Source organism: Sinohyriopsis cumingii, chromosome 14 (genome assembly GCF_028554795.1).
Source record: "Sinohyriopsis cumingii isolate HCF-2022 chromosome 14, ASM2855479v2, whole genome shotgun sequence".
NCBI lineage: Eukaryota > Metazoa > Mollusca > Bivalvia > Unionida > Unionidae > Sinohyriopsis > Sinohyriopsis cumingii.
The window spans coordinates 70,486,835-70,509,463 of NC_142974.1; the positions used below are offsets into that span (position 1 = coordinate 70,486,835).

The 22,629-nt window shown below is 38.5% G+C and overlaps 1 protein-coding gene across 1 annotated transcript in view; it reads right to left on the reverse strand.

Moving 5' to 3' along the window:
* The window catches only part of LOC149784096 (uncharacterized), a 71,712-nt gene extending 52,977 nt beyond the window's left edge, over window positions 1-18,735 (reverse strand). The window contains exon 1 of the mRNA XM_089932945.1: window positions 16,865-18,735. Within this exon, the coding sequence (XP_089789071.1) occupies window positions 16,865-18,451 (1,587 nt within the window). The 5' untranslated portion in view covers window positions 18,452-18,735. The remainder of the gene's footprint in view (window positions 1-16,864) is intronic.
* Between the last annotated feature and the right edge of the window lie 3,894 nt (window positions 18,736-22,629).

Below are 22,629 nucleotides of genomic sequence, written 5' to 3' on the forward strand. Positions count from 1 at the left end.
TGCAGAGGAGGATGTCTGAGCGGGGGATATCGGTTCTTGTTTCACTTCTGTCTTCACTTCTGTTTTCACCATCTTTTTCTCTTGTGATGAAGAAGGGGTGGTCATCATCTTTTTAATCCATCCAATTCTGGAGGTAGGTGGTGTTAACTTGCATACTTTTTCTGGTGGAGTTTGAAACCCTTCTTCTTCTTCTTCTTCTTCTTCTTCTTCTTCTCCTTTTTCTGTCTTGGTCACTGGTAGTGGTGGTACTGGTGATGGTGCTGGACTTTTCATCAAGGTCTTAAAATCTTTCAGAGTGGGAAGAGCTGTTTCGTCTAAAGCTTTTTGGTGAAAGAGTTGCAGTCGTTGTAAGAGTTGACCGTACTTTTGCGATTTTTCTGTTTCGGACAAATCTTGGCGATCCATCAAGGACTGCAATTCGTGTTGTAACTGGGACATCTCGCTCAAATGGGGATTGGGAGGTAAATGCGGGGTGCGTTGTTCTTGCCAACGATGGTATTCCATCCGTCGTTTGTAAGGCACTAAAGCTAGTTTTCGTCCTTCCATGGGGTTGTCAGGGGTCGATTCTGAGATCTTGGGACTTCAGAGGGCCTTTTAATCTTGCTCCCACCAGTCCTCCCAACATGGTTCCCAAGACTCCTTTCAGCAAGGGGCCTAACAAGAGGGGTAAAATGCCTCCACGTTGGGCCAACATCTTCTTCTTTTGACGAAGGGGGATTTTCTTTTGAACCATTTGGCGAAGAACGTGACGATGTTTGCCTAAGCATTGTTTCTGGTGTTTGGACAAAGGGATCGTGCCTTTCAAGACGTTCAAACAACATTCGCACACGGTATCGATGACCTCTTTGGAAGTTGATTGAATGAGTTATTTTCGTAGGGGTGGAGAACCTTTGGACAGGACAGATAACATGTCCCCATGTTTGACTAAACGTGGTGGCATTCCTTTCCTTTTCTTTCCTTGGGGTTGTTTAGAAGAGGGATGTTTTCTGGAGGGTGACATCTTCAGGAACACCAAAACACTGATACCCTACTTGGTCACACACCTTTTTTATACTGGAACGCGTCGCCACTGATTGTCTTTACGTCGTATCAACTTGAGGACAGGCATGACACGTCGTGCAGGGGTACGTAACGGACTAAATCGAGCCAGTTCTTGCTTGGACAAATCCAGTAAACTTTGTAACGTGCCCGATCTTTCTTGGACTTTGATTTTGGGAGAAGGTACTTTGTGAACAGCAGCCACTGCCGCTAAACTGGAGGGTCCTGCGACTGGGGAAGTTCTTGGGGTTATGAACGGAGAAGTTCTTGCTGTAATCAACGTCTCCAAATACTCTTCAGTTCTTGGTGACATCAACGGGGAAGTGAATGAACCTGAGGCTACCGATGACGTGGTCACCGCCTTTGCAGGTCGTGGTTTGATAGTGTAAGGTTGCGTCCTGGCCGAAGTGCCTCTCTTGCGACTAGTTTTCTTCTGTGGGCTTTTCTTTTTCTGGGGACTTTTTCTCTGTTTCATTCTCTGGGGGCTTCTTTTCTTTTTCCGGGGTGGTGACTGGTAAGAGGAGGGTCCCGCCACTGGAGAAGTTCTTGTAGACACGGGTCTCCTTGGGGACCTGGTCTTTTTCTTCTTCTTGGAACTTCGTTTGACTTTTTTCTTGGGGAGAACTTTGGGGGCATTAGGATCCCATCTTAAGAGAGAGCGAATGATGACCCCTCCTAGAGTACCGCTCCCTCCAGGTTTCAAAATGATTTGTTTTTTAGTTTGAGTGTCGATGCGGCGATCGGCCAGTTGGGTCAAAGCGACTTTGTTTCGATCAAAAAAGCGTTTGGTTTGATGAGGAATCTGAATGATCCCTTGTAGTAATTGACGTGCCGTCACCGTGAACCATCGTAAGACTTCTTTGAGACTAGCTTCTAAGACACGAGCTCGTGTTTGTGGATTTTTTTCTCGACTGATGCCATACAAGGCACGAATCAATTTGACGGGAAGATGAGACTGAAGGGACGTCATGCTGACGTTGTGTGAGAAGACGAAAAGGGTCTGACGTTTTTATAGATTTTCTTGTGGAATGAAGTTATGTCGAGGACGGAGAGGTATACAGGACAGGCCTTCCGTCTTGGCACCAGTGGTGAAACAAGTGGGTACGAAATCGCAAATCATCGGGAGTCGTAGGTTTCAAATCGACGAGTAAATAGGCGTGTGGAGTTTGAGTGGCATCGTCGTACGCTTGAGTCAGCCAAGGCGTTCGTAACTGTTTGGCTAAGACTTGCACGTGCGATTTATCTCGAGGGCTTTTAAACAAGACCACGTAATGCGCATCGAGACTGATGGTGCGATGTGCTTTACTTTGTTGAAACAAATTTTGAGTGATGTAAACGACACTGGCATTACGATGATGCCCTTTGCGCGTGAACCACAGTTTAATTTCTTCTTCGTCTTCTCCTAACATGTCGTCGAAAATGACCAAATGGGTTTGACGGGAGTCAGAGACGATGCCGTCGTCTTCTTTAGGAATGCCTTCCACAAACACGATGGAATCGCCTTGACTTTCTCGAAAGAGGCTGTACGCCGATTGCCACTCTTTGTAACACCACACGATGCGCTGAGGTGGTCGATCGATCAAATGATGTTTATGTTCGATCAAGCGTTTGACGAATTCGATTTTGCCTGAACCGCTAGGTCCAGCAATGAGCATGTTAAAAGGATGGCGAAGATACAAAGCCTCCCTACTGGCACGATCTAAGTGTTCGTCGATGATTTTGACAGTAGAGGAAGAGGGAGCAGAGACAGCAGAGGTAGCCATAGTGTTAGGAATGTCACTTGTGATACGAAAACAGACAATACAAGAGTTTATATATTTTTTTCAGAAGACGTTTATTGAATGTTTTAAATATGAACACGAAAGACAAAAACACATTAAAGCCGAAGGCTTAAGTACAACCATAAAAGGCACATGATAACCATCAACGTGGAATAAACACAAGTGTCGGTACTACATGTCTTGGGTAATGTTCTGACCAGTTCTATAGGGGGTAAGGTCACACAATTGTCCTCCCGAAAGGGTCTTTCAGGCATGTCCACGACAGTCCTGTCCTGGGTGACGGGTTCTTCTGGCACTGTCACTAACACAGGTTGAAAAGTAACTTTTTTCCTTGAACAACTCTCGTGCATACTGGGCCACTTCTTGGGTCCAAGCCTCAAAACCCCCTTTTTTCCAGTCACGGACATCTGTCCAATGGGGGTGTAAGTCACAAGCGACACACACATCGTCATACACGTCTTCGGTAGCTAAAAGTTGACGAATCTTTTTTTCCCGTAGAGGTCGAGAAGTATCCAGATGAAAACGCAAGGCTTTGACCAAAAGGAGTCTTTCGTGACCATTGAAGGCCATTGGGGTGGTAAGTACTGTTCGTAAAGAGTCCACAAGGAATCGGTTGGTAAACGAAATCCCAGAAAACAAGTCACTAAGACACACACCACTTGTCGACCCAAATTGAATGGATACAGTTCTTGTAATAATCGATGGTAATGGTCCACGGTTTGAATATGGTCATTGAGTTCCTTCCACGGAATCTGTTCAATTACATGTGACATAAGCCGTGGCATGGATTCCTGATTTTATAGTCTCTTTGTTTCGGAAGCAATAAAGGTACTTTCTAACTAGATCTCTTCGTTCTCCAGTAGGGAATCTAAATCTTGCATACTGTAACCGAAACGTCAGAGTTTGTCTAGATGTTTCGTCTTCCGCTAAGCAGATTCCACGTAAAATATGTTGGTAATCCTTTAACTCGTCTTCCTCAATACGTTGCACTAGGTGAATCTCGAAATAACCAAAATTACGAACGTTTAGTTCATTCACTAACTGAAAGTGTTCAACAAGGTCCGGTCACTGAAACAATTTCTGACGAATCAGTCCTCTTATACCATTCAGGTACCAGTGGTTAAAGATCTGGTGACGTAACGGATGCAACTGTTCTTTACGTTTGACTTGTATTTCGACCAGCTCTCGGTAAATGCGTTCTCTCAACTCCACAGGCAAAGCACGAATGTTCTCTTGTAAAGTATCCATGAATAAGTCATACTAAATCCTCTTTTGTCTGACACAAGAAATGTACCGTTTGCACAGACATGGTTTTATTTCAGTGTCGAATTTAAATCGTTTAGTTACTAATTTACACATTACAATTTGTTCAGAAATTTCCTCTTTTAGTAAGTTGACATTGTGTACAAGATGTTGGTAATTCGTTAACTCTTCCTCTGGAATTCGATGCAGTAAGTTTACAATGTAGTAGATAGAATCATCAATAGCAAACCAATCCTTTTTAAAACTAGGGGATCGTTGATCAATGTCTGTCCAATGGAACACTTTCAACTGAATCAGTCCTTGTATAGCCTTCAGGTACCAGTGGTTCAAACACCGGTGACGTAACGGATGCAATTGTTCTTTACGTTTCACTTGTATTTTGACCAGCTCTCGGTAAATCCTTTCTCTCAACTCCACAGGCAAAGTGCGAATGTTCTCTTGTAAAGTATCCATAAACAGATTATGGTAAGTTACTTCAATGTCTCGGTCCCACTAAGGGTAAGTAATGACAATTCGGTGACCATCGAGCATGTTCTACGTAGGCCGAATCTTGTGGTTCCCAGTGGTGAAGTGACACACCGCAACTGAAGCACTTGACTTTATCTCCTTCGCCCAAGTAGAACAATCCGGCTCTGGCTAATTCTTCGGGGGTCGGTCCTCCCAGATACTTAGGCCATTTTCCTTTGAACCATTGAAGACGATTTTCAAAGTCGCAGTATTCCGACAAACGCACAGGAAACGAATATTCGTCTTTCACAGGTTCGTTTCGATGAGGGTTGGGTGACATGGACAGGAGTTTGCTCAGGGCTGGATGACATCCGTAGGGAGGTAGACGTGAAGGTGAACATCCACCTTTAAAACGAAACCCAGTAAAATGTCCAAGAGGACGAGCGGCATCGCTTTCGCATCCCTCAGGTTTGACACGCACAGCATCACTTTCCATGATAAGGGTAGTGAGAACAAAGTTCCCATGATGCTTTACGGCATCGCTAAGGTCACAGCGTACAGCATCGTTCCCATCGCAAGGCTCACAATCGCATTCCACTTCAGAAGCCCCAAACTTGAATTGTGCCTTTCTAAACTTGTTTTGTGTTTCTCTGAAAGTATTCATCTTGTTCGCTTGGTCTTGGTAGTCACAATGAACTATCGATCTTGCCTAGGGTTCCTTTTTATATACAGACCAATACCGACGTGTCCATACGGTAAGGTGAAATGAATGGGAAGTCGCACTCGCTTCTGGTACACGATTTGATAGACTTTTTCCAAGGGTCGACTGATGATGTGGTGAGTGGGTAAACGTACAATCTTGTTGGGTTGATAGGTGGTCACTTTAAGGGGTTCATCCTCTCCAGATTGCAAGGCTTCTTTCAATACCCCAAAGTTGACCATACGACTGGTACGATAATTCAGAGTCAATCATTTCACTTTACACTTCGTGTGCACTTCTCCTTGTGGGTCCCGGTATTCGTAGACGTAATTTTTTGGACCGCCACTGACGAAAGTTAGAATTTTGTCGTCAGGGTGCTCGTCTGTCCAGTCTCCTAAACGGTCTCCTTCGATGTCAGGGTGCTGTTGACTCGGGTGATGGATGTAAATACAACTGTCCGTGTCAAAGTACAGGACACTTTCCCCTAACAGTTCTAAAGCTTCGTACAATTTTAAGCGAGCATGAGCTGTGACGTAAGCCACAATGATGACATTTCCAAAAAGGTCGTCTTGTACAAAGTCCAGATCTTCTTCGTATTTGACCAAGATCAAATCCTCGCGATCGACGTCCACGTGTTTCATGAATTTGGTTTTGTCGTGAATCATCTGAAAGTAACGGGAAGGTTCTGTCAAATATTCCGTCTTGGGTAAACACGGACGTTGTGCCATTTTATCCCGCAAGCAATTTAACATCACTTTGGCAAACGATCGCCTGCCTTCGTTTTTCTCGATGGGATCTAAAGTAATGCCTTCTTGTGTCCAGTATTTCTCTTTGAATGTCTTTTGGTCTTCGGGAGTGTGACACCAGGAAGGATAGCCACTGGCTTCTTGTTTCAGTTTCAAAAAGGCATCCACGTAGTCTGCGAAAATGCCTTTCTGCGTGGGGTCACCCTTGTGGTATTGTTGTGTCTTGGGAAAGTGACAAATTTCGTACACTTCTAACAGTTGATATCCCATGTCCAGAGCTTTGAACAATTCTACGATGACCCAGCTTCCCGTCAAGGCCCGTTCTTCCTGGGTGTGCTGACAAGGTTGGTCTTGCTTGCACGTTTCGGCATAAGTACGGCACAAAGGAAACATCAGTTTGCCTTGGCAATGGTGAGGTAACACGGGATGGTACAAGTCCGTGGGAGGCAAAACTTTGCACTTGATCAAGCCTTCGTATTGTCGAATGTTTTTCAGGTCGATGTGTTCCGTCAACAATTATGGTTGCCCTGCAGGAAAGCGACAATATTTGCACACGTAGGGATACAGCGAACGCACGTCCAAGTATTTGATTTCTTCTCCTTTCTGTTCGTCGGCTTGGTACAGCAAACAGGTGGCATTGGTCCTTCCTCCGTACAAACTATCCATCGGGTTCAGCGGGTCCATGAACTGGTAACTTTCCACGAGGCGTTTAAACTCGGGATCGGTTTTCAAACGGTGATCGTACTCGTGTTCCCACATTTCCACCACTTGGTATCCTTCATGTTCTAACTTTAGGCGTCGCTGACAAGTGGCCTGGTACAAGTCTTCCATGGTTCGTTGTAAAAACTGATTTTTAGTGCCACGGTCAGGGTAACAGTCGGGACATCCGTGAAATAAGCAACCGTTAAACTCGTCCACGAACTTGGGGTTTTCTAAGTCTCAGCCATCGACCGAATGCGTTCCGGTGGTCTTTTCGCCTCCTCCGTTGCGGGCATGCTGAATCCATTTGTTTTCCTTGTCGCACAAGTAATGTAACCAGCGTAGGGCTTTGACCGAGTATTGACGTTTGACATAGTTGGTCGTTTGAGGACTGATGACAGCCACGGTTTTTTCAGGCATGAATCGTTGCCGGTACACTAAGGAACACGCTTTGGCAATGGTGCAAGCTTCTTTCAAAGGATCGACCCATCCGTGTTCCATGAACAGTTCTCGAAATTTTCCACAGCAACGTCGTAAAATGTCCACGTCGGAACGACAATACTTTAACATTTCTTCCTGAAAGTCGAAAGGGTCCGAGGCGTGAGCCTGGTACCAAGCGTAGAAAGCTTCTCGTTGTTCGGTACGCATGTTGTCAGGGTCGTAATAGTGAGCCTCAGGTAAATGGGGTAGAATGGCGTGTTGATTGGCTTCCGTATTGAAAAAGTGTGGAACGTACCCTTTAGCCATTTCTGTCATTCCAAATGTTTTAGGCTTCGACTCAAAGACATGGCTAAGTAACTCATCGAATCTTTAAACTGCACTTGTCCCACTTGCATGAAAATGATTTTGGCTCCGTTCAAAGTGACTTTAGGACGTTCGGTGCCTTGTTCCGTATAGTATCTCAAAAGAAACTGTCCATCGTATCCGGAGAAATTGTGAGCCATCACTGTGGCATGACGATGACAATCTCCGTAACGTTCGATGTTCTCTTGGCTCCACGTCTTGTCGATGGGGTCTAAGACCCATTGGGCAAAATCGGCTAACGTGTTCGGTCCCCGAAAGATTTTTTCACGCCCTCCGGGAATCTTGCTGCAGTGAGGGCAGTGACTGAAGATAGGTTCTTGAATGCACTTCTCGCACGCTCGATGAGCCACGCAGAAATTAGGAATGTGAATACCGGTCTCTTGCATGCATTCGAAATCGAAAAAGATGAAATTGCCTTTCCTCTTGTGTGCATCCTCTTTCTCCGGTGTCGATTGGTATTTTTGCACGTAGCATTGGTGTTCCAAGTCTACGATGTGGTGACAAATGTGACATTTTTTCTTTCCTGAACATACGTGTGTCTTGGCATTATTGGCACGTATGCCTTGTCCACACGTAGGGCACAATCTCAGGAGTTGACAAGCACATTTCTGCTGTGAACCTTGCGTCTTCAGATGTTGTTGGTAACAGGCAGGGCTGACAAATGTGCGCAGACAAGCAGGACAATGCAATGGTTTTTGCCCTTCGCTCAGACAGGGTGGAGAGGCCAAACATCCTGAGCATTTCGATCCGCAATGTTTGTGTTGCTCTCGATTTTTATAGCCATAGTCACATTTCTCACAGTAATAACTGTATTCCAGGAATGCAGTGATACTGGTAATGGTATCGAAATGGTCATCGTGATAATAGACATGAATGTATTTTCCATCCTTAAAGTCATTCCCTCAAAACAACAGAGGTCCCCGCACTTCTTGAGGGTGCACTTTCAAGGTGTAGAATGTAGCTAGGACATCTTTCAATTTTTGCATTTCAGGAATGCCGCAGGGTGTGTCTTTGGACAGGCCGGCTTGTTGCAACAGGAGTTCTGCTTCACTTCGTTGTTTGGCTCGGTTCGATTTTCGAATGTTCCCCCAGTCTCTTTTCCATTCTGCCGTGTCGTTCTTGTCGGCATAGGTTCGTCCCACCACGATGGCTCGGGCTAAACACATCTGGTCTTGAGAATTGTGAATTTGGACGAGACTCTTTTTGGTGCTGCGAAGGTCGTTCACCAATAACACCTTATTGCGTTGTCCGGTCCCTTGAGGAGGAGAGACGTGGGTCATGTCGAGTGTGGCTTTTCCATCGGTGATGTCAAACTGGTCATTGGATTGTTGCACGTGTTGAATCTTCTCCATGACTTTGGAAGCGGTCAATTCTGCAGGGGTGCTAAACTCGATCCAAACAGGGGGTTTCAAACCGTCGTGTTGTATGGAAAGTCTCAAGCGATCGTCTTCTTTGAGTGTGGTGAGCAAAGAATCCCACACCCCTGTGATGAACCCTCCTGCTTTCTCTAACGGTACTTCGGACTTGAAATCTTTAAACTTCACCGTGTATTTGGAAGCCGTGGTTCTAAATTTTCTAGAGGAGCGCTTTTCGGTTTCTCGAATGGAATAGTATTTTTCAGGGTTGACTAAGGGTGGCGAACTTTGTTTAGAGGGTTTGGATTCTGGTTCGCTCATGTCCTCTTCAAAATCACTGGCATGAATTTGTGCCAAGACTTCAGCCCTGGTACGAGGCGATAGATCACGTTTCTGCCTCTAACTTTCTTCTTCTTTCTTCTCAAATGAATTGGATCGTTTCATCTTGAGTGCAAAACGTCAAATGACTTAAGTTTAAACACCATAGACTAATTTATAGTCATGGCAGACCAGCGTATATAAAAGGGTGTGTGTCTTGTCCTTTCACTATTCATTTCACTCTCAAACCGAGCACAACGATGGAAGAGACTAGCCAGATCAAACGTTTCATCAGAGCTTTGCGAGGGGTCATTAGAAAATTTTCTTCAGACCAGCCTTCGGACTACTCTCCTTCTATTCGAGATAAAAGTGAAGATACTTGCTATATCTGTCAGAAGAAAGGTCATTGGTCTTCAGAGTGTCCAGTCAAAATAGAAAAACAGGGGTTAAAAGAGACAAAAGTCAAGATACCTGTTATTATTGTCAAGAAAAAGGACATTGGTCTCCAGATTGCCCAAAAAAGAAACAAGAGGAGTCAGAAGAAGAGAGGGATTCTTCAGAGGAAGAAGAGGAGGAAGATAGCAGACAGGTGAAGAAAAAGAAACAGGAGAAGAAAAGAAGAAGGGAAGAAAGTGAGGAGGAAGAGGAGGAAAAGACTGTGACGGTGAAGAAATTTAAAAAACAGAGAGACTAAACAGTGAGACAGAAGAAGTGAATGTACTTTTTAAAGTGCTCTGTTGTGAATTGTGAATTGGATTGTAACTATTTATAAAAGAATAAATTAGGTATAAAAAGGTAAGTGTCTTTGAGTTTTGATTTTAAATAAGAAGCTACACTCACGCACTCATATACACGTACTATAGGGGTAAAATGTTTTTTTTTTTTTTTTAATTATTGGCAATTGAAAGTGTATCTCTTTTCGAGACGTGAGTGGCCCTGAAAAGGGCCTTTTTTTGGTGTAGGGGTGAGTTTAAGCAATCAAATTTAACTGTCTTAAGCCTTTGCCACGGCCGAGGCTACTTCTGATGATGATGATTTGGTTGAAATCACTAAGGGTGGTACAGTAGGCTTAGTCACAGGGTTGGCGTGTTTAGCTCGGGAAGGTCGTATTCTCTTCGGTTGTGATAAAGAAGTCTGATACATTTGTTTCAGACTTCTTAACTCCGCTAAAATGTCCAACAGGACCATGACGATTTGACTTTCAAACTCTTGTTTCTTTGCTGCTTCTTCTTGTTGTTTTTTTTCTTACCTCTTCTTCTTGTTGCTGTTGCTGTAGGAGAAAAGCTTGTTCTGCTTCCTTTTGTCGCTGTATAAATTTCTTCAATTCTTCTTTCTGTCTCTGTTTAAAATTCTCCACTTGCTGTAATGAAGGTGACGAAGGTTCCGGAACAAATTCTTGCGAGGTAAGAAAATCCACAAAATCCCAATTTACCTCTTCTGAAAGTAAGTCCAGGTTCCCTTGGGTGGTCTCCACTGCTGGTGCACCCCAATGGATCATTTTCTGAGTTTCCGTCATGTTGAATAACTGTCGCATAGATTGACTGCACACAGGCGCTAGCGAATCTATATAGACCACGTGACGTCACAGACTGCTCTCTTCGGATTGGATGCGGGCTGACTGAATTTTGTAACGCGTGTTTGGATTGGTCAACAAACTCAATCCGTTTCAATCCTACCTCTACCTATAAATAAGCGCAGTTCACTGCATTGATTCACCTGTTCTCGGCGCCTCAAGATGTGGACCAATGTGCAATCTTCTACGCTTGTGTCTTCAAGGATGTTCCGGACGGACATAGCCATGTATGTCCGATCCAAGTGGACAGTTGTCCACAGGACACACACCAGTCTGTGGATACGTAGGATCTACGTAGAAAGACAAGGATGCCTCAAAAGAGTCCTGATGTACGGTCCTACAGTGAGACGCAGCCTAAGGACAAGAAGAAGACCAATGCAGTGCCCCTTATGTTAATGGATACATTAACATAAACCCAAAGGCCCTTTTCAGGGCCACCCACATCTCTCGAAAAGAGATAGACTTTCAATTGCCTACCTGTTTTTTTTTTTATTTTTATTTTATTTTATTTTAGTTATTTTTTTTTTGTTTTTTTAAAAAAAACAACAAAAAATTCCCATGTTCAATTCCCCTTGTCCCTAGAATTGCTTTTTTCTCCCATGTTAAATTTCCCTTGTCCCTAGACTGACCCAAAATAGATTCCCATGTTAATTCCCATTGTCCCCAAAGTGCCGGGCCAGTTTTCCCCATGTTAAATTTACATAGTCCCCAAAGTGCTGGGACCCTGTTTTTAATGGTAAGTCCCATTGTCCCTGAATCGCCCTACTTTACTACTACTTTATATATTTTATAGCTTGTAATTAAATATTTGCAACACATACACTATGGCAATACAACTCGTACACAACAAAGTGCAAAAGGCAATCACCATAATAAACAAATGTGTAGTCTGCTGACATACTGAGTATCATTAAAACCATGTGTAACATTTACACAATGTAGATACAGTAATCAAGAAACTTACAACTATATACATCATGTGACACATACAACTAGATTTGACATGATTACCCTGAAAATTATGAAAGGCAAAGGAAATATATAACATTTACAAGTTTCATATTTAAATTTTTCTACTACATTCAATTTCGTGCAAACGACTACAAACAACCAAAAGTCTGAGAAATAAATAATGCTAGAAGAGATGAAACCACATGCACATTCCCTTGTATACATAGGAAATGACTGACATTATACACATGTTACCAACAATAATGGTTTTATTGAAACATTACATATACATCATTACAAATGACATATCACACCTTAACTATTTTGCACTAAATCATCTGCTTGTAACACAGGCATGTGCATGTATCACATCTTTTCTTCTATAAAATGCCAACAGAATAGACCATTATTTGTGAAAAATGAAGAATATTGCAATAAATCAGTATCTTTTCCTCAGCTAAAAACTTCTCAGTACATTGTAAATAATAATCTTTGGAAAAAGTATGATCATTTAAAATGTCACTAATGCCTACTGTTGGAACAACTTATAAAATGTGAATAAGAATGAGATAAGGTTGTTTAACTGAAATGTGTGTTTTAGTCATATTTTATGATGATGCTCTGTTCTCATGATACCACTGCAAACAAATTAAACAACATGTAAATACTACAACAATGCTAGTACAATGTAAATAAATGTCAATGCTTATAGTTACCAGTAGCTGCAAACTTAAAATGTTTTAACATATAAAATAATGATAACTAGATTTAATGTTATACCACTTATTTACCAACTTTAGAAACATTCTGTGTCAACTGTGTGCACTAAAGCAACTATGAAACAAGTTCTTTGAATCAACATGATCTCAATTACTGCTACATTCAAAACAACTAAAAAGTATAACATGTGTTTTTCATAACAGGTCATGTGACTGAATAAACACAGACATATGCCATATTATAATAATTGCATTTATTGTAAAAATATCACAATGAAATGATATGCATGTATATACTGATGCAGTTAATAGTTTCCAACCCTAAGAATCATCAATACATGAGTAAAAATCAGAATGAAGAACATACAATTGCAATAACGTACAGGTAGAAATGCATTACCAATGTGGTCAAACCAATCCAAAGCATCAACTGCAAACTGTCCTTGCAAGGACAATGGGATCTCTAGTGAAAAAGTAAGGTAAGCAGGCAAGTTGCAGGCATTGTCAAAAATTATTGCTTCTGGAACAAATGAAGAAAAAAATGAAAACATATAATAATGAAGACATAGAAAGACAACCTCATCAACTCTAGATTCCATAATCATACTTTTTTATTGTTTAATTTACCTTTATGACTGTGACTGTGATATTATAATTTCTTTGCATAAGAAAATATGCATATAAATGAATTATTTTTTTAAATAACCAAAATTACACTGTATTTTCAACATGACTAAAGCGTGTACTTATGACCAATGTAATTTAAATGAACTTTTGTTTCTGTTGTTGGATATATTCATGAAATACTCTTAATAAAACATTCCAGTTTGCAGATACAACACAGGCTCTACAGAGTTCACCATTAACAAAAGTATTTATCTTAAACATCAAAGATTAAAATCAAAATGTGTAATATGAACTGCTAAGAACTTTCAAATTTTGTTTTCAGGAATGTGAATCGAATATTAGGCGACTCCATCGATTTCATGATCTGGCACCCATAGCAAACACCAGAGACAAAAAAACAGCATATTACAAATTTGACAGATTATTGTGTAAAATAAGGATTGATTAAAGAAACTGGGGGCATTTATACAACAGAAACAAATCCGAAAAGACTATAAATTGTGGTGAGACCACATATCATAAGTACTGTTTGAAGGATGTTAGTAGTGCTTTTCCCTGTGTTAATATACATAATACTGGCTCTGTTTATGTGTTGTTGGTAACACTCTTTTTATAGCTGTGATATCACTATTAACATCCTTAATGCTTGTCCACAAGGCTGCGAACCCACGTCAAGGAAAATTATGTACCTTATGTCAGCAGTACCATTCAGTCAGTTGAATTACTGACAAATAATTCTCACTGCTCTGAAAGACAGCTGAGACGGCCTAAGTTGTTGGAGCATCAGCCTTGGATGACGGTTCAAACCCTCGCAGAGTCATACCAAAGGCTAATGAAAATGGTACATAGAGCTGTCTCACTTAGTACTCGGAATTAAGAGGTTAGTGTTAGGAATTATCAGCCTGGTGTCAGAATAATTTGTCTGGGTGGGACATGATGCAACTTGTCGATGGCATGATGCCCACATGCTAGACATCACTTTAAATTGCCACTGTAGACATCATAACAACATGACTGAAAAAATGTATAAGCTACGTTACAAATTAAAATCACAAACACTCAATGCACTAAACAAATCAATCTGTTATTACTATATTCCAATATAAAACATGGCAAAAAGCAATTATTTTACTATTCGTGTAGCCCAAATCATCCGCAATGATGGATAAACAATCAATAAGCTGTTTTCAAAGACAAAATTTTAGCATATAAATTTTGTTATTATCACTTAAACCAATGTTGCAGATGATGAGAAACTAAAAGTAAAAGAACTCACTTCAATTTGGTAACAAAATAGAATTGTTATTAAAAACAAAGGATAAACATAAACTGATCAATAAATCAAGCACGGAACATCATACCATGGTGTCAAAAGACAGTAAATATTCCTGGTTACAGTGTGGGATGCCTTCCATGTTTCCTGCTGCAAAATGGTACCTTCACTTTCTTTCCATCCAATTGATATTTTCCCCTGCTACGCACTTCTGGCAGAGCTGGGTAAAAGGCATCATCAATTTGAATTCATTTTATGAACTAAATCATTAATAATCTAGCATATGTAGTTAACTGTGTAGAGATGTCCTTCTTTTTCTTGTATCAACTTACTTTTGATCGTTTACCATAGGTTGTATGTGTGCATTGCATCTGTTGTAGTTCCAGAGATTTATTCTTTCAGTCTTATTCATGAAACAGATCTCATCTGTACAGACTGTTTTTACACCAAAGCACATTTCCTTTTCTGGGATGTGAGTCTTCATTACGCTAATGTTTACATGGAATCATCAGCTTCGACGGTAACAGCCGCAGTTATTTGAATATGTATACCGTATTCCTCTGAGCTATTTATAAACTCATAAATGACATTGGATGCTTTTCAAAATTTTCAAAATCAGAAAATTTAACTTTGATTATGTATGTTTACCGAAAAGTTTGATGGTAATTTATGGTCTGAAATGTATTCTTTTAAGGACTATATTTCCCTGAAAGTGTTTGTAATTCTGTAATTCTTCATTTGAGAGAGTACTGCTTCTTCAACCCATTAACCCCTGCCACCAATATAACTCATCATAATTACCTTCCTCATCTCCCGAGTGTTGCTTTAATATGGCGCAGTTTACCTAGCTTGTTTTGTGAGCGCTGAGTCTGAGTGATAGTATTAGTCTAGGCCTGTATCCCACAAAATGTGTTAAATCGTCACAAACCATTGGTTGATTTCAAGCATTTCCTAATTATGAAGGCATTTTAACCAATAAAAGTTTAGTTTACATAAAGTGAACATTGCTAAGCAAAGGGGAAAAAAATTGACTATAGCGGTTAATATAGTAGAAATATTAAGAATAGAATACGATGAAAATTTAGCTTATGTATATAGAGTGAACAATGCTGAACAAAGGGGAAAAAATCTTGGGTTAGATAGCGGCAAAAACAGTGGAAATACTTTGAGCAGAAAATGATGAAAGTTACGAGAATCATTTGCTGGGAGTAGACTTTTACTTAACAGATTCTGACGGAGTATTCACACAAAGTTAAATTTGGAAGAAAGGCGACAAGTAGAATTTCTGTATACATAAAATGGAACGAAATTCATGTGTTGATTGTGTTAATTATCCAATGTGAATTCATCTTAGATTTTATGGATTATTTAAGGCAAGAGAAAAAATTGGTAAGAAAATAACTTATTTCATCATTAGGCACAAGTTTTATTTCTCCATGTAGCATGAAATTTATACCATTATGTCATAATATTATTGAAAACTGCTGTGCCATCTTTTAGCTCAATTAAAGGAACATAAATTAGAAAATAACATTTATTGCAAGAAGCTCCATCTGAAAAAATATGCAAGCCAAGTACTCTCAGCAAGGATCAGGGATACAGACCCTGGTATAGCTAACACTGCACTAGGTAATCTCACCGCACATAGGCTGTAGGACACACGGTACAAATTATACAGAAGAACTGTGAACCAGTCTAGAAATGGGTGAAGAAATAATAGAGTATTTACAGGTTTGGTGGTCCATAACTGGTTAATAATGAAAATTAAAATTTTAGGAAAAATATCTTTTGAGAGCTTATCCTATATGTAATGTAAAAAAAATATTGACAAATTTCTACTGATGCAATTTTAGCATTTTTACAGGCTTGACTCAGGAGTACTCAATACTGAAAGTAGCACCTGATTCATTTGGTGCAGAATCAATAACACGTTTCATGCACATGTATGTAAACAAATTGCCGCTGGTCATATGGTGTTCTCCACACATAAGCTTGCACCAAGGTTAGATGTGCACGAAAAATTATAGGTGTCATTATCAGCACCCATAAATTTTAAGTTATTGAATTTTGAATATGATAGTGTTTCCATATGTTTACCATTGGAGTGGAATTAGTACCGTGAGTCCTGTAGGGGAATGCCTAGCTGTTTGGCTCAGGGGTCAATGAGTTAAGACCCACATTCATTGAAACTATCAAGCTTAATGAAAACACTACACCTTTAATGTTTATTCTCCATTATGTATTATCATAGTATGGTTGAATGTGTACTGTGCCAAAACATCTGAATACTTTATCAACAGTATACACCATCCTGTTGCACTTCATAGTAATACTGTCCCAAATATTTCATCATAAAGAACACATTTGAATGGTTAATGTCCAGCATGTCAACTATGCATAAACATTCTATCACAAGCTTAATATTTCCATTGTTTATTACCAGTATTCATCCTCCTGTAGTTCTCCAAAGCATTATTTTATCCTACAATGCTATCACCAACTTCACATGTGAATGGTTTATCTCAAGTGCTTCTTTAAACAGCATTCTGTATAAACCTTTAATCATGTACTTCACCTTTGAATTGTGTTTGTATATCTCCAGCATGAATTCTCATGTGTTTCTTCAAATGACAATTTTCTCTAAACATTTTATTACAAACTTCACACTTGAATGTCTTATCTCCAGTATGTATCCTCGTGTGGATCTTCAAAGTACTACTCCGTCCAAACCTTTTATCACAAACCTCACATTTGAATGGTTTATCTCCCGTATGGATTCTCACATGGTCCTTCAAAAGACTACTATATCCAAACATTTTATTACAAACTTCACATTTGAATGGTTTAACTCCAGTATGTATTGTCATGTGCCTCTTCAAACTACTACTCTGTCTAAACATTCTATAACAAAGTTCACATTTGAACGGTTTATCTCTAGTATGGATTCTCATGTGGTCCTTCAAAGGATTATGTTGTGCAAACATTTTATCACAAATTTCACATTTGAATGGTTTAACTCCAGTATGTATCCTCATGTGCATCTTCAAATGACTACTTTCTCCAAATATTTTATTACAAAGTTCACATTTAAATGGTTGATCTCCAGTATGTGTCCTCATGTGGGCCTTGAAATATCTACTATGTCCAAACATTTCATCACAAACTTCACATCTAAATGGTTCATCTCCAGTATGGATTCTCATGTGATTCTTCAAATGACTACTCTCTCTAAACATTTTATCACAAACTTCACATTTGAATGGTTTATCACCTGTATGGATTCTCATGTGTCTCTTCTGATGACTACTCTGTCTAAACATTTTATTACAAACTTCACATTTGAATGGCTTATCTCCAGTATGTATCCTCGTGTGGTTCTTCAAATGACAACTTTGTCCAAATATTTTATTACAAACTTCACATTTAAATGTTTGATCTCCAGTATGTGTTCCCACGTGGACCTTGAAAGAACTATGCCCAAACATTTTATCAAAAACTTCATGTTTGAATGGTTTATCTCCAGTATGGATTCTCATGTGCCTTTTCAATCCACTACTCTGGCCAAATATTTTATTACAGAGTTCACATTTAAATAGTTGATCTCCAGTATGTGTCCTCATGTGGATCTTGAAATAACTACTATATCCAAACATTTTATCACAAACTTTACATTTGAATGGTTTATCTCCAGTATGTATCCTCATGTGCCTCTTCAAATAAAATTTCTGTCCAAATATTTTATTACAGACTTCACATTTGAATGGTTTAACTCCAGTATGTATTCTCATGTGAACTTTCAAATTACTACTCTGTCCGAATATTTTATTACAAACTGTACATTTGAATGGTTTATCTCCAGTATGGATTCTCGTGTGTTTCCTCAGAGAACTACTCTGTGCAAACATTTTATCACAAAATTCACATTTGAATGGTTTATCTCCAGTATGTATCCTCATGTGCCTCTTCAAACTACTGCCCTCTCCAAACATATTATGACAAATTTCGCATTTGAATGGTTTATCTCCTGTATGGATTCTCATGTGATTCTTCAATGTACTCCTCTGTCCAAACATTTTATTACAAGCTTCACATTTAAATAGCTTATCTCCAATATGGATTCTCATGTGATTCTTCAAAGGGCTACTTTGTGCAAACATTTTCACATTTGAATAGTTTATATCCAGTACGAAATTCCGTGTGTTTCCTCAAATGGCAACTCTATCTAAAAAAATTATAACAATCATCACATTTGAATGGTTGCATTCTCGTGTGGTTCTTGAAATTACTACTTATATCCAAACATTTTATCACAAACTCCACATTTAAATGGTTTATCTCCATTCTGTATCCTTAGTGGCGCTTCAAACGATTATTGTCAAAACATTTTATCACAAAGTTTACAGCTATATATTTTATCTCCAGTATGTATCGTCATGTGACTTCCAACTGCAACACCGTGAAATATAATATTAAACAATATTATTCAAGCACCGGATAAAGCACCGGATTCTCATTGACTCGTTTGCAGAAACTTGACTGGCATAACCCTTATGTACTTAAAGACACGTGGGTTTAAATTTTTCTATGTTTTCCTTTGCCTGTTTGCTAAAGGCCATATTAGAGATAAGTGTTTAAGAAATATATATGCAAATAACAGCTGAGTTAAGATCACAAGCGGTGGATGTGCTGTATGTGATAGTATTTCAGAAATATTAGTATGGAAACCCGTGACGCTAGGTTTAGGAGAGCTTGGAGAAGAAGGAACAGTAATATTTTTCCTTTTCAATAATATGTTTAAATTTTTCCATAAAATAGTTATAAGTTTTAGCATAAAATAGACACAGAAAACTTTAGATATCAAAATATTTATTTTATCTACATAATGCCATATAAATGAATTAAATAACTAAAAGAATGTTGTTTTCCATTTTGCTTAACTTATTTCTTGGTTGCTTTTTTTTTTTTTTTAATTCCTCTCAGGGAACATATGTAAAGGTGTCTGTCCAAGGTGCAGATCTTCCAGTTTTTCCGATAACTTGCCCGAAAGACTAGTTCATGAGAAAATATTAATGGTCCCTTCATAGATCCGCACAGACCACTGCTTGGCCTTTATAATACAGATTTGGGCATAATCATAAGATGACATTAGTCGAATTTGTTTATATTAAATTTATGTGTAATTAATGCATCATTTTCTTAGCAAATTATAGCCCTAAAATCGTAGGCATCGCTAGGATATTTCACCACCTATGCAAAGCATACTGATGGTCTCCTTCCTAGTCCTGCAATGTAAGACTTATCACATGTTATTTATGTTTTAATGCTACGACCCAGACACCCAAAACATAAATATTAACATCGAGGTCTTACATCTATGACTAGGCCCCTTCCTAATATATAGCTTAAAATAATATTTCGTAGGCCCTTGTGCTTTTCACACTCTCGTTTTGTGGCATAGTAAAAGTCACACAAGTTATGTATGTATGCTTTTAACACCGATTGTTTCATAAATGGGTGACATTTTATAGAATTTGATTCTACGACCTTCAAGTGGCAAGTATTAACTTTATTTGGATTCTTATACATCCACACTTCTTTGGAAGGTCATTATTTTTTAGACGCCCCAAAAAGTGGATACGGCAATACAATTTTAAAGTACGTATACATTTTTGGACGAAATGAACTTAAAGGTGTAATCCTGTAATCATAAACAGAGTAATTAATACTGAACTGAAATTGCTTAAAGTTTGTTTCCAGATGAACAGGTGTAAATAACCTTTTGCACGAGACATACAATTTTATAAGTATGAGACTTTTCAAAAGAAAGACAGTAAAGCTCACCTAAAAGAATAAATACTTCAACTGCAGTAAAAATGTCATTTCTGAAAATGTAGTCCTACAAATAAATGCATCTACAGACAGCAAAACAGATAAGTATCAGATATATCTAGATGAGAATCAGTGGAACAACATGCACCCCTATTCCCCCCTCCCGGATATGATTTGGATCATTAGGAATGGTCTGATGCTTGCAAGTAGAAGGGTGAATGTTCTCGTTATACCATTTAAGGTTGTTAATTGAGTGCATTTGTATCCTCTGATCCAGGTAGCCAGCCAGAAAGCCTACTTGAATGGGCCCCATGAAAAAATATTACAATGATTTAACTGGAGACTTGTCTGTTTTGCTGTTAGTATTTGACAGTAGATACATACATACATGCATACATACATACATACAGGCATGACAATATATGTTATTCAACAATAAAGGCATGATAATATGTGACATTCAACAATAAAGGCATGATAATATGTGCCATTCAACAATAAGGGCATGATAATCTATGCTATTCAACAATAAAGGCATTATTATCTATGCTATTCATCTGCTTCAGTTTATAGCAGGTAACTGGTTATCTTGCACGCCAAAATCTAGTTACCGAATTTCTATTTCAAAAGAATTAGAAACACATACACACACACACACTTGCACGTCAAAAAGCTAGTCATTGAATATATATATGTTGTTGTTGTTGTATGTTTTAACGCCATTTTTCAGCACAAGATAGGTTATACATGGCGGCCAGTATTAATAGTGGAGGAAGAACCCAGGAAATCCCCGGAAAGAACCACCGACCCTCGAGAAGCTACTGGCATGCTTTCTCACATACCCACATTGGCCGAATCCGAGACTCGAACCTACGCAGAGAATATATATATATATATATATATATATATATATATATATATATATATATATATATATACTTCAAGCATATGATAAGTCTTTTGACAGGTAAAACCTCTTAATTAAAAGATTTGAATATTGACCTGTTAAACCTATTATTTTGTGACGCTAAGGATTAATTTATAAATACAGTGGAAACACTTAACACGAAACATATGTTATACCATATAAATCTATATCTTTACATCTATGAAATCCTCGTTGAATGGAATCCTTCTCAAGGCAAAACATATTTTTTGCCTATATTTTTAACCAGATCATAACATTTGTAAAAACTATAATTTTTTGTTACACTTTTAAGCAAATATACTTTAAGCATTATATTATCAAACAAATTCATAATTCAAATAAACTGAATGTATTGAAATGAAAAAGTTACACTATAAGTCAAAATCAAAATATGTAGAACAAAAGACTGAAAAGTCACACAGTGAACAGCAGAGGCATAAACTGACAAAACAGAGGGACAGAAAAGGGAAATGATCAGCCACTTTTATTCTAACCATAATAGTCAAAGTTGTTTTGGTTTTTTTTTTTTGGATATGCCAATTGTTTCAAGAAAGATAATGGTGGAGGGGGGGAGGAGTACAAAGTATACATGAATAAAAACGAAAGATTGTAAAAGAAAATAGTACAGAATTATTGTTCATGTAGACTCTGGACCATATAAAATCTGCCTCAGATCACTATACTTAGTAATTTTTCATTTTTAACTAAGAAGAAAAGCAGTAACATAAAGATGAGGAAAAACAAAATTGCCGAACAATTATTACACCATTCAAGTTACAAGGTTATAAATTGCGTATGTATGTATGGAGTTAAAAAGAAACTTAGTTCTAAAATTAAAAATTAGGCATGTTTACTTTTCTGAAAATGTTTCGTTGCTATTTAAAACTGTTCTGATATAAATTCAACAAAGACACACAAGTGTAAACCCTTATTCGCCATGTTATCACCATTTCACGCTGCTCAAGTTACAGCCACAGTAAGAAAGAAATATTTTATTATTTTTAAAAATGATTGTAATGTTCACTCTCTGGAAAAATATATATGTCGTCAAGACACTTATTGCTAGCTAATTCAAACCATAATATCTAACCCCACACAACCCCTCTCCAGCCATCACATACCTGAAAAAAAAAAAAAAAAAACAATTGGGTTTTTCTGTTAATCTGGACTATTTATGCAATATGAATGTTAACAATTCTTCTGGATTGTCTGCTTCTGGATATTTCTGCCGCACTTCTTCTGGGCAGAAGCTCTCAAGCAGCATTCTCGTATCATCAGCAGATGGAGAATAAGTCTGAGATGAGCTAAGAGCCAAGAATGAAAGATAAAATAATTTAGTAGATATGAATCTATTGCCAAAACGTTTTATAAATTCGTTGTTCTATTTACTGATCTTTCTGGTAACAAATTGCTTCAAGAATATGTTTCTTTCACTGAAAAAAAGTAATGCAATGTGACTTGCTGTTCTGAACATAATTCTATATAATTGGTTGTTAAAAGGCAAAGTATAAAGATGAGCAGAGCATAAATTGGATGAAATTTAGTATAAACTCGTCCAATTGAAATTTTAAAAAAGAT